This window comes from Marmota marmota, unplaced genomic scaffold, assembly GCF_001458135.2.
Source record: "Marmota marmota marmota unplaced genomic scaffold, marMar, whole genome shotgun sequence".
NCBI classification, from domain to species: Eukaryota; Metazoa; Chordata; class Mammalia; order Rodentia; family Sciuridae; genus Marmota; species Marmota marmota.
Genome location: NW_025999853.1, coordinates 41,575,528 through 41,589,719, shown reverse-complemented (window position 1 = coordinate 41,589,719; position 14,192 = coordinate 41,575,528). Strand labels below are relative to the sequence as shown.

At 37.8% G+C, this 14,192-nt stretch overlaps 1 protein-coding gene across 3 annotated transcripts in view; it reads left to right on the top strand.

Annotated features, from left to right (window-relative positions):
* Positions 1–13,979, top strand: part of Msrb3 (methionine sulfoxide reductase B3) — a 183,522-nt gene extending 169,543 nt beyond the window's left edge. For all 3 annotated transcript variants that reach the window (XM_015483051.2, XM_048805725.1, XM_048805720.1), the window contains exons 6-7: positions 2,642–2,739; positions 10,770–13,979. In XM_015483051.2, coding sequence (XP_015338537.1) covers positions 2,642–2,739; positions 10,770–10,934 — 263 coding nt within the window. In that variant the 3' untranslated portion in view covers positions 10,935–13,979. The remainder of the gene's footprint in view (positions 1–2,641; positions 2,740–10,769) is intronic.
* Positions 13,980–14,192: the final 213 nt, after the last annotated feature.

The window sequence follows — 14,192 nt, the reverse complement described above, 5'->3', positions numbered from 1 at the left end:
ACATAAACACTCCCCTCCCCCCACCCTTTTGCTCAAGATAATTTTCTCAACAAGAGGCAGATTGCTTCAGTCTTTGCCTATCACCCTTTGAAGCACTTTCCTTATTATTAGCAGTGGGGGCAGGGTTTCCTTTGAGGATTTTTACAGCAGTGAAGAGTTCCTCCTTTAAATACTTTCACATGATGAGGGAATTCCGCTTTCAAAGTGCTGTCATCACTGTGGCTTCTCTGCCATAAGACAATTTATTCTTGGACGAAGGTCCTTCTTAGCTTGATTGTCATTAAGGACTTACCTTTCTGATGGATTCTCTTTCCACAGACTTTGGCTTTTTCTGAGGGACCTAGCAAAGCAACTCGCCAGTCTCCTTTGTTAACCTTACTGGTGAAGTTAGCTCTGATTTTTTCCCCCCAAAATATGTTCCATCACTGGGGATTATAGTCTTCAACATGGTTTCTCCTGTCAGTCTCCAGTGATCAAGATTTGGGTGACAAATCGAATATTGCATATGAGAGCTGCATTTCTTCCACAGTGCAAAAGGACACTGTGAATTGGAGGAGTTTTGAAATGTCTTTATTGATTTTTGTTTTCATTATTTTTAATTCCTCTTTCAATGAAATAATTCCATGTTAAACAACAACAACCAAAAAAAACAAAAAACAAAAAAACATTCAAGTATTAGTAGTTCCCCAGGAACACTGAGGTCTTTTGAGAACTTCTACTCTATTTCACCCCGTTCTATTTTTTAATACAGTTTCCTGGAACAAATTTGTAAATATTTAATTCAGGTAGACAAAATACATAGCTCATTTGAAAGAAGTCTCTTCCCTTCCAAATCTTTAGTGGACAAGTATTCAAAATTATTAGGAGAGAAGTAGAATTAGGAAACTCTAGATACAATTGACGGTTTTCTCAATGCTACTGCTGAATGGTAAGTTTCTAAGTCTTTGTGGTTATTTTAGGTAAATGAATAAAAAATTATGTATGTCTCAAAGTAGATTGCATTATTTACATCATTACTCTTGGACTTTCCCTTTGAGTAGTTTAGCCATTAGAAAGTGAGAGAATAGGTATTGTTTTGGGGTGCATTCATTATCTGCTTTAGTGTCTCAGAATTGAAACAATCAACTAATCCAGACAGGAGGGTAAAGATTTCTTACAGCCTTCAGCCTCCTAGCTGCTAGAGTGCTTAAATTGAAGACCTCTCAGGCTTTTATTAAGGAAGAAAGTGGAATCTAAAGACAATATGAAAGCCAAAATGCTCAGATTCTAGTTTTGGCTCTGCTGCTTAATGCCTGTATAGCTTAGATAAGTAACTTACTCTTCTGCTCTCAGAAGAGTAAATTAATAAGGCTACTTTATATGTATATGTATACACATATACATATGTGTGTGTGTGTGTCTATTTTGAATGCACCTATTTTGAATTCAAAAATAGGGGAAAATGTATGTGTGTGTACACGCATGCACACACACGTGCACAAAGATAACTTTATGGTAAATTTAAAACAAGTTTCATACTCTTTTCTCTGTTTACTACTGAATCAATTGTGCCCCCCCCCAAAAAAAATAAAATGATTTAGGCCATGGAAGGTTAAAAAAGAAAGAACACAGTGCAAAAGGACACTGTGAATTGGGAGAGTTAATAGATAAATGGCTTTAATTTTCAGTGTCCCAAATATCACCACTAACACTTGTCTTCATGAGCAATTGACACTTCTGTCATTGAACAAAGATACCCAAATATATCAAAACAACCATTGTAAACCAAATTCTATAGCTTAGAGTTTATTTAGGAAATAGGCAGAAATAACTTTTTTAAAAATGATACTGACACTTAGCGTAACTAATTTTTGAAATGTTAAAGAGTCTAGAAGTTTAAGGTTTTTCCTGGTTTTTTGTAGCAACTTTGAGCTATAATCAAGGAGTTGGAGAGTGTTTAAATTTGTTTTGTTCTATCTAGCCCCGACTGTGAGGACTATACTCTTGTATAGTGGGGGATGGGGAGCTTGGGCCAGTTTCTTATAAAAACTTGGCATGAGCTAATTTGTTTTTTATTTTTTTGAAACTGGAAATGATATTGTTGAAGTTTGCATTCTGTTGCAAACTTTCTCCTATAAAGTGAGCAAGTCTGTTCCCAAAGAACATAAGTCATGCTCCAGATACACCTTGTCCTGGGAAATTTGATCCGAATGGTTATTCATCTTTTTATACTTTGATCATCCAAAAAAAGAACTAAAAAAAGCCAGACCGATTAACTGATTGTATTTTGCACAGTGTCATAATGGAAGATAAATAGTGCTTCTGGGTCATGCCAGTGACTCTGGAGACAAAAGAAAGAATGGGGACAAAGAACTTTCAAAATTTGGGAAAACTATTGGATGGCCTAATAATGTCTCATGAGACATCAAACCCCAATGCAACTATAAGTTGGATGTGAGAAAAGGGTTAGTCTTAAAAAATAATTGTGTCTTGCAAAATATACTTCAGCTTTTGACTTTTTTTTTTCAAGTTGAAAAAGTTAAGCATAAGTCATATTCTAAGTATTGACATTATTTGCTTAGTACTTATTTAAAATTGCATTCTAATCCACAAATGTATCTCTCTCTTCTCTGTTTCTGTTTCTTATGCCTGCTCCACCCAGGTTGGCCTTCCTTCCATGACGTGATCAGTTCTGAGGCCATCACGTTCACAGATGACTTTTCCTACGGCATGCACAGGGTGGAAACAAGCTGCTCTCAGGTTAGTTAACCCCACCTGACAACCCAATAGGCCACTCACTTGACATTGCTAACACTTTCAAGACTCTTGCTTGTACTGAATACAGCAACCAATGTCAACCAACTATTCACTAGTGGAACAGACAAGCACAATGAAGTATTTTTAAATTTTGAATGATACCTCAGTCAGTCTTCAGGTGTTTTGCAAGTCTGATGAAATATTGATCTTTAGCTTCAACACTATTAAACAAAATCATTGGCAAGACAAAAATCCCTTCATTTTACTCAATGTAGGGGGGAATGGGCTATTCTCTAGGTAGGTATATGAAAATTTCATTTTGTGGCCTGGTAGAACTTGGTGTTTTGATAATCTTCTCTCTCAAGTTCATCATTCATTTGTAGTGCCTTTAATGTCTGTGATCCAAACACAGTCAATGAAGACCCCAGAAATGGCTTTTCTTGAATGGGTATTAGGAGGGAAATTGCAGAGAAGCTGTAGAAGTGGAAGTTCAGTGGTAGGCTAGTTGAGGACAGAGTAGCATGCCTCTCCTAGTATGTTGACATCCTCATTTCCAAGGAGGTTCTCATCAATACTGTCCATTCCTTTCTAGCCAAATTAATGCTGGCTCTAAGGGAGAAAATGAGCATGTTTTGAGAAGGAAGCAAGAGTAGTTAATTTGTTCAGAGACCTAAACTTATTGGTATTTTGTGCCTAAACCCAGAAATATAGCTAGAACTTCCATGTATACAGAATAAGAGTAACTGCATATCCTATGATAGGCAGGCCTTCTCTTCTAATCTGTTTTAAATAATAAAATATACAGTCCGATTGTGGCATGGACATTCATTGATACTACAAAGGGATTTGTTGGGAAATGTCTATAAACAGTTCAGGGGTAAAGGGGGTACAATCAGGAGGCTGCAATAGCAAAGTGATTGTGACAAGGACCTCCCTCAGGATTCATCTACTTACCCTTTATCCATTTTTTAAACCCCCTTTATCAAGCACAAGATTTTTAGGGAGTAGGTGGCATATTTACCAATTAGGGAGGGAGATTGGTTTGAACCTGACCACATGATGAAATTCTGTTTTCAATTTTGTAAATAAAAAATAATGCTGGCAATTTTACTGTCTTATAGATATGGGGTTCACTCTCTCCCTTGAAAGATAGATTATGTATCACATTTTCTTTATACCCTCATATCTCAGAAATGAGTCTCTGAACATGGTAGTGGGACTTTCTGATGCAGGCTTCATCCCCAGCCACTCTGATTTAATTGGGCTAGGTATAGCCTGCACCACTGCATTTAAAAACCTCCCCCATGTGATACTCTCAATAACCTAATGAGTTAGGTCCTGCTATTCTCCCTTATTACATAGTAGATGAAACTGAGTCACAAAGAGGGCAACTGAACTTTTGTAAACTTACGCAGATTTAAGTAGCAGAAGTGAAACTTCAGTGCAAGACAGTCTGAATCCAAAGCTTTATATGAGAGACAATGGAATGAGGGTAATGTTACTGGAAAGAGCCGTATTAGAGTTGAGGATGAAGCTCAATGGTAGAGTACTTGACTAGTGTTCACAAGGCCCTGGGTTTGATACCCAGCAACACACACACACACACACACACACACAAATAATAATAATAATAATAAATTAAATGAAAAATCCCATTATTTTCCTGTAGTTGTTTTAATGCAATTCAGTTTTGAAATCAATTTAATTATAATTGATGATTTTTATAAATGTCACCAAAAAATTAAGACTACCCAAGAATCTAGAATTTTTGACAAAAGGAAAGTATAGACAGGCTGGTACACAGGAATTTGTAATTTAAATACACAGTACTTAGTAAACCTTTTTTAAAGCTAATAGTTGTTTCTTTTAAGCTGCTCTATGACTGTGTCTTTCCTTTTCACTCACAACCCATTTTCAAACAATGAGTCCTATGAAAACAAGATTAAAAAGCACAGAAAAAGTGAGGTGAGGTATGTTATTCACTTTCCTTAAGGCTCTACTTTCTTATTTCTGAATTCTTAGAATTCAGTTGAAATAAACTTCCTCTTTTCCCTATGACAGCTCCAGATATCAATCAACAGTAATTAAGAAAAGATCATTCTTGAATGTGTCTTACAGTGACCAAAGAGGAATAAAACCCACAGGCAATGCCAAGATTAGGTGACATTCATAAGAGATATTCTGGCCCTCTGCACAAAGACTAAGTCTTTGGGTTCTTTCCTAAGGGTTGTGTGAAGACCTAATATTGACCTGTTCCCTTATGGCTTTTTATCTACCATCTTCACTTTTCATATTTAGAAAGTGTTAAACTCTTTCTTAAATAAAAGTTCTAAATTTAAAAAGAGAGAGAGAGAAACGTATTCCACTAAGGCATGTATGAAAGTACATGCTTTGCAGTGAGCTCCTGTAGGAGATTATTGGGTTCCAGCACTACAGACCCATAGGCTTGCTGGCTCTTTCTGTGTAAGCAGAGCCCAGGATGTCTGCCCCTAACAATTCAGCACAATAAGTTGAAGCATGCTGGAGATTCTACTTTAATTTCTTTGTCATCTAATTTGTGTGTTTCAAACACATTTATTTTCCTTTTATTGTTTTTTCTTTTCCTTTTTCTCATAAATCCCTTTTACCTTGACTTAAAAAAAACTGATGTAATATTTGTAATATGTAATATGTAATAACTATAACTGATGTAATAGTTCCCATGCTAGAGCAACCATTTGTGTTTTGCTTCCTATTTTCTCATTCTTAACATTATTTTTCATTTACTGGCTAATCTTTTTTTGACCTTTTTTCCCCCAGTTTAAATTGTCTCTTCTTATCACATCTTCCTCCTTTTTTTGTGGAGAAGGGTAGTTTTTGTTTTTGCTGGTGAGATAGTGTGGGAAGTTTCTCCTGGTTTGCTTTTTCCTTTTCCAAAATTCTTGTTTTCTCTTCTCTGGGGTGAATTGCATTAATGCAGTTTGTGTTGTGAAGAGTTTGTTAGATGCTTTTAGTATCTTACAGACATTCTCAGTTGAGCATGTTATGTGGAATACTTCTTCCTTTGGGGTAAAGGTGGAATATCTAAATATAAAGACTCTTTTACTGCCAACACAAATAAGCTATTTCCATTGAATGGAACCAGTAGATTCAACCTGCCTGCCTGCAATATGGTCTATGGGTTCCTAATTCTTGTTTTAGTACTAATACTCTTATTATTTTTTAAATTGTGGTATAATCATATCATGAATGCAATTAATTAGGCCTCATATTTGGGTAGGACTTACAGACAAGTTGGGAGCCTGTAGCCTACCACATTTATAGTACATTGTAGTTTTTCCATATGTTCAGTGACTTCTTAGGTAATAATATTTTAATGAAGTTCTTACTGAGAGCATTAAGATTGGTTCGGTCCTTATGCCACTTCTCTAAGAAATTTTGCAATTAGGTCCTTTTTACAGAGTGTTGTATAAGAAACCTGGCACGCTGTTTGGGTTAACAGAAAATGGGCAGTGGTAGGATTCCTCCTGCTTTCATGATTGTTACTTATGGAGGAATAGGCTGCCCTGTTGCATTTTGTTGTAGCCCTATTTGTTTCCTGTTTGCTCCTGAATTGAGGAATTGCATCCCAATTCTTTCTTCTAAAGAGGGTCTTTATCTTCAGTTTGCCTACTCTGGTGGGCATGTGTGTCTTCTCCCTGGCCAGTCATTTCCTCATGATTTCAATTATGAATAATCTTCCTTAATTTTATTTATATTTCAGTTTGTGATAAGTTAGGTTGCTTTTATTCCAGTTTCACTGACTATTGTGAATAATCGGTTGACAGCTTCTTCCTAATCTTCCAACTTCAGCCTATTAAGCAACACTTGGTCAGAAGATTAAATTCAGCACAAAGAGGCAAGATTCACATGGTCAAAGTGTAGTTGGCAAAGTAAGTCCCTCCTGGAAATACTTGGGGAATTTTTCCTTCTTCATATCAAAATTCTACATCTGGAGCAAATGGGAGAATAATAAATCACTTAACTTTTTGTAATAATCTTTGAGGAAACCATAGGATCCTTGTGTTTGCCCAAGTTGGAGTCTGTGACAGTTCCTCCTACTGCTTGAGTCTATGATTAAGTCTCTTATGTTTGTTTTAGGTCATTTTTAATTTGTCCTAGGTCAGCCAAGTCAATAGAAAGGTAGATATCTACCAATACAAAGTATTTTTCAGAAGTTAAGCAGTTTTTGGTAAAACTCCAAACCTTATTAATCTTCTGCAGATGACAAATCATATATTGCTGATGATTAGAGATACCCATGTATTACCCTTGGGTTTTAGACTCAACAGTCCATCTCTCTTTTTCTGATCTTTCAGTAAAATCATAATGCCAAACTGGTGACTTCACAATCATTTCCTTGGCAAAAGATTAATATCAAGAGCACAGAGGAAAAGGGCCCATACTTACACACAAGTGTCTTCATTAACAGTGGGAGAAAACAGAATACTACTGGCAAAGTAAATTGCTTTTCTTCTTAAAACTGTTTTCTCTTTCCATTTCTGCCCCATGTGCCCAAGTGTAAAAGCCCTGCTTTGAAAATGTTTCATGCTGTAGATCAAACACTTAAGAGAAAATGACAATAATAAAGCCCGAGCATCCTAGGAACAGTTAAGAGAAAGCCCTCTAGGACAGTGGGAAATACATCAGTGCAGAAATATGTAGCTGCTGAATACACTATTTGTGTTTCTCATGCACACAACTGAAAATTACAGTCAGAATTTAGATAATTATGTTAAATTTGATGCTCAATCATTTTTTTTTAGGAGGTCCTTTCCATGGTTCTGTACAGGTTCTTGTCAACTCTTCTGAGTGGGAGGCTTAGATGATAAGGATTTCTGTGGGAATTAAATTTTTTTTTTATTGGTTGTTCAAAACATTATAAAGCTCTTGACATATCATATTTCATACATTAAACAGTGAACCTTCTTCAGAGTGAGGTCTAGAATATTCAGGTGTGGTTTATATTTACCTGTAAAATAAAGAACTACATAACCATTAAAAACAACTTTCAAAACACACCAAAGATCCCATCCTGAAGTAAATCTTTAACAGCATGTTTCAGAGATTTCTTCATCGGGGAACCAGTTTGTTTCAGTTACAACCAGGTGTGCTGAGAGATCCCAACACATTGCCAATTGGCTAGAGCTGGGAGGCAGAGCTTGCAGGAGGCTAAAGAAACAATGCATCACTGACAACTTCCATTCATCATCCCAGCCTGCGCCAGGCCTGGGAGCTGGAAAGAATGGGCTCCATGTGCATTGCCCTCAGGGAGGAGCCTGCAGGGCTTGCACATTTTTCTAAGAAACCTGGTCTTTCATGGGAGACATAAAGGGCAATGTGTGGTTAGTCTTCTTTCAAAAGGCCTTGCCACTTTGCAGGCAACAGGTGGGCAGGTATGTGATTGCACAGATATAAATGACACCTGTCTACGCTTTAAAATGTTGCTCCACCCTTGGTAACATAAGCCTGGTGTGAATCTTTCAGAACATATTGTGACAAATATCATGAAGCCATTAGCTGTCATCACACCTTTCCTGAGAATTTTCCTACCATATCCCCAACCCATGTACTTGTTTGCAAGTGATTTTTGTTGACTTTTCAAACTATAATTTCTTTTCCCCACTTTTTTTTTTTTCCGCCTGTTTTAGGGACAAATCTAAAGGCAGCGTTTTCCTTTCTGTTTAACAGAAGACTGGTTCCAGATTAACAAATGAAGCTACAGATTAAATTACTGTAGTTTGGATTTTTTAAAAATGATTTGGGAAATGAAGACTTATTTCTAAATGGCTTCAAGAATATCCTTGCTATACTTTATTTTTGGAGTAATTTAAATAGAACTGTTTTCTTAATATGCTCAAAGGATGATTAAGAAAGGAAGGCCATATAATATATTTTTCCCAGATAGCTGCAATCTTTCTTTAAACACATGCACACCCCCACCCTCCCATCTAAGACTTTTATGCAAGAATGTCACCTTTTAGATGCCAGATGATCAAATGCCAAAGCTGTCTGAGAGATCAGTAATTGTATTCATACCCTGGTCACCAGGAGCACCAATTCCTATTGGCCTGCACACCGGCTATTTTGGCAGGCAAAAATATGCGTATTCCTGTGACCATTGGGCAAGCAGATATATTCTTACTAGTGCATCTTAGCAGCTGATGCCTGAAAATTTGGCCTCAATTGTTTATAGAAAGGAAAAGCAATCTGAGCTGTCAGCTTTGATATTACCTAAACCTTCATTGAATGTGGTAAAATAATGCAAGATTTGTTTTTTAGGCCTGTTTCATATTTTCCAGGCAATAGATCAAATCAGTTCAGGGTTCATTTTTAGTTCTTTAATAAGCTGACACAGTATATTGGAAGAAAAATAAGAATGCACTTGTAACATGGAAATGCTATATAGTCAAAGTTACTGTTAGTGCTATTTATTAATAACTCAGGATCCCTTGAGATTGAGTTTAGCTCTTTAAGTAGGGAGACTGAGGTTCTAGTTCTTTCCAATGTAATGAGCATCCTGCCTCATTTCTCTCTCATCATCTCCATTTAGTATCTCAGCCCCAGTCCCTTGTCAATTCATATCTTTCCTTGCAATTTATAAGATTTTTATACATTGAATCAGCCCAGTGAGAAGAATTAATAAATCATGTATAGGCCTTTTCTGTCATGTTCTTATCTAAATCATGACTCTACCCTCTCCTCAAAATGCTCTCCCATAGAATATCTGCTACTTTCAGGTTCTTATTCCCAGGGAGACCTGCTCTGGACTTTGATGCTTCATCGTCTTCATATCACGGTCTGTTTTTATTTTCCTTCCCTCCTTAGCATTGATTTCTACATACTACACATTTAGTTCATAATTTTCTTGAATATTGTCTGTCTTTCTCACTGGAACGTAAGCTCTTGAGGCCAGGGATTATTGCCCACACCTCCAGAATCTAGGACAGAGCCTGGCAGGTAGTAGACACCACATAATGTCTGTTAAATGAAGGAATGGAAGTCATTTACCCTAGCTTGGGTGTTTTTGTTCCATGACAGATGATGTGTTTTCGGGACCCATTGAGTGTGGTACACTAATATCTCCATCTTCTCCTGGCCCTGCTGAGAAAGGGTGGGAGAAGTGGCATGCTCTTGTCTCCTGGAGCCATCCTCAATGTTGAGGCGGTCAGTGCTGGGCTTTAGTCAGATAGCCAGCCTTTTTTGAAAAACTTTCTGAGCTGGATTTCTTTTAAACACTATCCTAAGCAACCATCCGTCCTTCTGTCTGTCTGAACTCCAGGCATTTTCTCCTTCCCCAACTTTTTGAATAATCAGTGGTATTGATTTTAGCTAAAGAGTATCTTCCTTTAGCAAAAACTCCACACTGTAGTTCAGGAGGTAAAGAAGCCAGCATGATGCTGCACTAATGGGAGCCAGGAAAAAATAATTGCGTGAGCTCAAGACATTTCCATTTGCTATACTTGCAGCCCTGGTGACCGTGACATAAATCTGTTGAGCCTTGCCATTGCTTCACTGGGTTCCAAGAACATCCAATGCTTGTCTGATGTTAAGTTTTACTGCCCATGAAAGCAAACATCACCTCCGTCATGGTCAGTTAAACAGTATCTTTTACAGTGGACTTCTGCATATCTAAAACCACCCACCCAAAGCAAAAAGTAGTGCCAGGGGGGAGAGATTTTATTCTGCCATGTTTCTTACAAAGAGGAGATCAAAGGTCAATACAATTCATAAAATTACTGCAGTCGTTTTTCAGCTGGCTGAGAGACTTAGCAGATCAAAAAAATACAGTGGCTCCTAAATGATTTCTGATATGCACAATTCTAGTGTTTTTTATTCTCAGCATGTGGGGCAAAGCCTGCCAGAAACCATCTTTTTTGCGATTGACAGGCAGACTAGAAATCGTCCAGGATGCTTTCCATCATCTCTGCACGGGCTGGCCATCCATTTAAGCTGCTCGCTGTGAAAGCCTGCTTTGTGCGTACTCTCCCTTACATGTTGTTCTTCTCTTTCAGTGTGGGGCTCATCTTGGGCACATTTTTGATGATGGACCTCGTCCAACCGGCAAAAGATACTGCATAAATTCAGCTTCCTTGTCTTTCACACCTGCGGACAGCAGTGGCGCGGAAGGAGGCAGCGAGGTTAGCAGCTCAGCCCAGGCAGACAAAGCGGAGCTGTAGAGAAATGGAGAGTGATGGAAACAAAGTGTACTTAATGCACAGCTTATTAAAAAATCAAAATTGTTTATCTTAATAGATATATTTTTTCAAAAACTCTAAGGGCAGTTTTGTGCTATTGGTATTTTTCTTCTTTTGCTTAAACAGAGGCCCTTTCCATCCATGTATTTTGCTATTGACTAGATCCAGGACTGTTTATAGCTTTTGAAAATGGAGATAGCTTTGTGAAACTTCTTCACAAGTCACTTAAGTAGCCTTTGGCATTCTTTTCTTTGAGTACCTACCTTCTTTTGAGTTTTGTTGTTGTTAACTCTTGATTAAGAGGCAGAGGTTTTTGGTCTTCAGATGTGAAAGCAAAGTTCTAGCAGAGCAGGGACCAGAGCTGGGATGTGCCTGGCATTGAGACACATGGTCTTAAGGCGTTTTACAGATCTACCTACGATAAGGATGAGGGATGTCTAGGAGACTTCCCAGCTTTGTGGAAAGTCTGAGCTAAGGTCGTTTTTTTCTCACTAAAAGGGTGTGAAGGTCTAAAGTCTTTCCTTATGTTAAATTGTTGCCAGATCTGAGGGGGCACTCTGAGTGTTGTGGCGGAGAAGTAAACATTACCTCGCGGTTAGGCCTTTATTTTATTTTATTTTCCATTGAGACCATTGGAATGCAAGAAAATGTAAAATGTTGAGTCCCATTTTGTCCAAAGTTCACAAAGAAGAACACCTGCCCATTGCCTTTTTATAAGACTTTTCTCCACACTTAATACCAACTGCAGCTGGAAGTGCATTTTGGTTAATCCCCCTGCATAAAACAAAATTCTGGGACAACACACTTCATCAGATCAGCAAAATGAGAGAGATCCAGAGAAGACCAAGGATGAAGCCTTGAGTCCTCAAAAAAATCAGTACTGGCAGAAAAGCTGGCAGGATACTACAAGTAACAAACAGGAACCTTGTACACAGCTTTAGGTTACCCCTGGAAAGATGCTGGGCATTAAAGTAGAAAGAACCAGGCTCATGCTCCACACTTGACCTAACTAACCTGCTGTGCAACAAAGGACAAGCCATTTAGCCTTTCTGTGCCTATTTCTTCATGTACAAACTGGGACTCACAATATTTGTAAATGTATTGACACTCTCAGGGCAAAATTACTATATTGCTATATAATTAAGATCAGTATTATAAAGTTACACTGATCTGGTTCTAATTGCCTCAAAAACTGAAGCCCAGGCATTTGAAATAGAAAGAAGCCGAGGTTGACTTAGCCGATTAGTATGGAAATGGTTGGGCCAAGAGCCAGGCATTTTTCTTTATAGCAGTATGGCTGGTTTTACTTTGAGAAACTTTGCTCAGCTGCTTTATAACATGTGATCTGGTGTCATTGTGCACAATAAGGTTTTCACAGGTACAAGCTGATGTTGCCATAGCCAGGTGTGAAAGCATCATGTGTGACTGACTGATATATATTGTGTATATAACTTTGGATGCTCATTCTGAAATGTCGTTTTTTAAAATATTATTTTTATAACTATTTGATAGCTTATGAAGACTGACATCTTCCTTTCATGCATCAAGAGAAAAAGAAGAAGAGGGTTACTAGACAATTATACAGTGAGAAATGAGAATGAAAAGTTGTGACAAATCAAAATGTGAGCATCATCATGTTGGTGTACCTGCCTGACTTTAGGCATGTGAGGAAGGCCCTGTCATCCTGGTGACTCTGTGTCATCATGGATGCAATCCCAGAGGAGTCATGCTCTTAACATGCTCAGATAAGAGGCCATTGTTGTCTGACTCTCCAGCTATTCCCTCAGCTTTAGATGTTACACCTCATACTCTGGGGTCATGCTGGAACTTACAGGCTTCACTCCCTTCTAGAAACAAAGAGTAAAATTTAAGACCTGATCAGCCATTGGCATCCAGACCTTCTTAGAATCTTTCGCAACTTCATGGAGGGATGCTGAATATTTCTCAACAACAAGGATCCCATATAGGGGTAGCTGAAGAAATAAATGGGTTTCCCATGGCCTGCCATCCATTCTCACAGGCACACAGAACTTCTCAACCACTCTAGTCGTGTGTGGTGGCCTTACGCACAGGGTTGCCTGGATATGATCCACAGAGTTTGGCCTAGATGAGGAAGAAATTTGAGAGGACTGCCCTCTCCCCAGAGAATTGATTGTCATTGTTTCTTCATTTTTATTGTAGGGCATAGCATTTCCCTCAAAAACAAAATTTAAAAAAAATATAAGAATAAAAATATATGTCTCTCCTAATCTTTAGTCCCCACCACCCCCCCCCCAAGGAAAACCAGTTATTTTCCAACACTAACTTTGAAGAAAAATGCAACATCCATCAAAGGGGGGCATGGGGGAGCAGGGTGTATGCATGTGGTTTAATTCCAAATTGCTTTTGGGTTTAAGTGGCATCAAATTTCGGTATATTTCTGTCTTATGTTAAGGAAATATATTACCAAAATGTCAGTGAGCAATAATGTCAGCTGTCGAGCCCTGGATTTATTTTTGCAGGATATGGAGTGCAATGAACTGAGTCAATATGGTGAGGTGTATGTGATCTGTGGGAGGAATGCCATTTAGCATTGGAAGTGTATGGGACTTTCCCTCTCTGCCTTCCAGCTCTTGCTGCACCTTTGGAAGATGAAGGGTTTTGTTCGTGTGCAGAAAATACATCTATACAGCCATGCTGAACAAATCTGAAGAAAACAACAGTATCTATTGTAGTAGAAAACATTTCTATGTGGCAAAAGTTTTCACTTCTTAGATGTATTTTATGTTCGTAATAAAATGACATAACAATTTGAAAATCTCTCCATGTTAATTGTGTTTAACATGTCTTGCTTTAAATATGAAAAATGAAAGGGATTATCATTGGTTTTGGAGGTCAAATATTATTATTGACTTAAATACCTTTGTAATAAATTTCCTCTAGACAATTCAAAACTTTTAAAAAATGAGATGAAACTTTCATTAAAAAACCCTTTTCCTATGTTTGTTGTATACAAAAATTATGTAATAAAATTTCTTTATAAAAATATTTTTCTCTGTTTCCTAAAGATTCTGCTTATTTCCTGCACAGATGCATGGATTTGTCCACTGAGGTATGCAGTAGACTGTTTACCTCCTTACCAGATTGGCAGGTTTGTCATTTGTATTGAGAGAGATTTTTCTCTGATGAAGATTTTGAAATCTGGGACTCTGACAATTGGGTCAAGTTTGCTTGTCCTTATCCGAGGCCATGAGAAAGGCC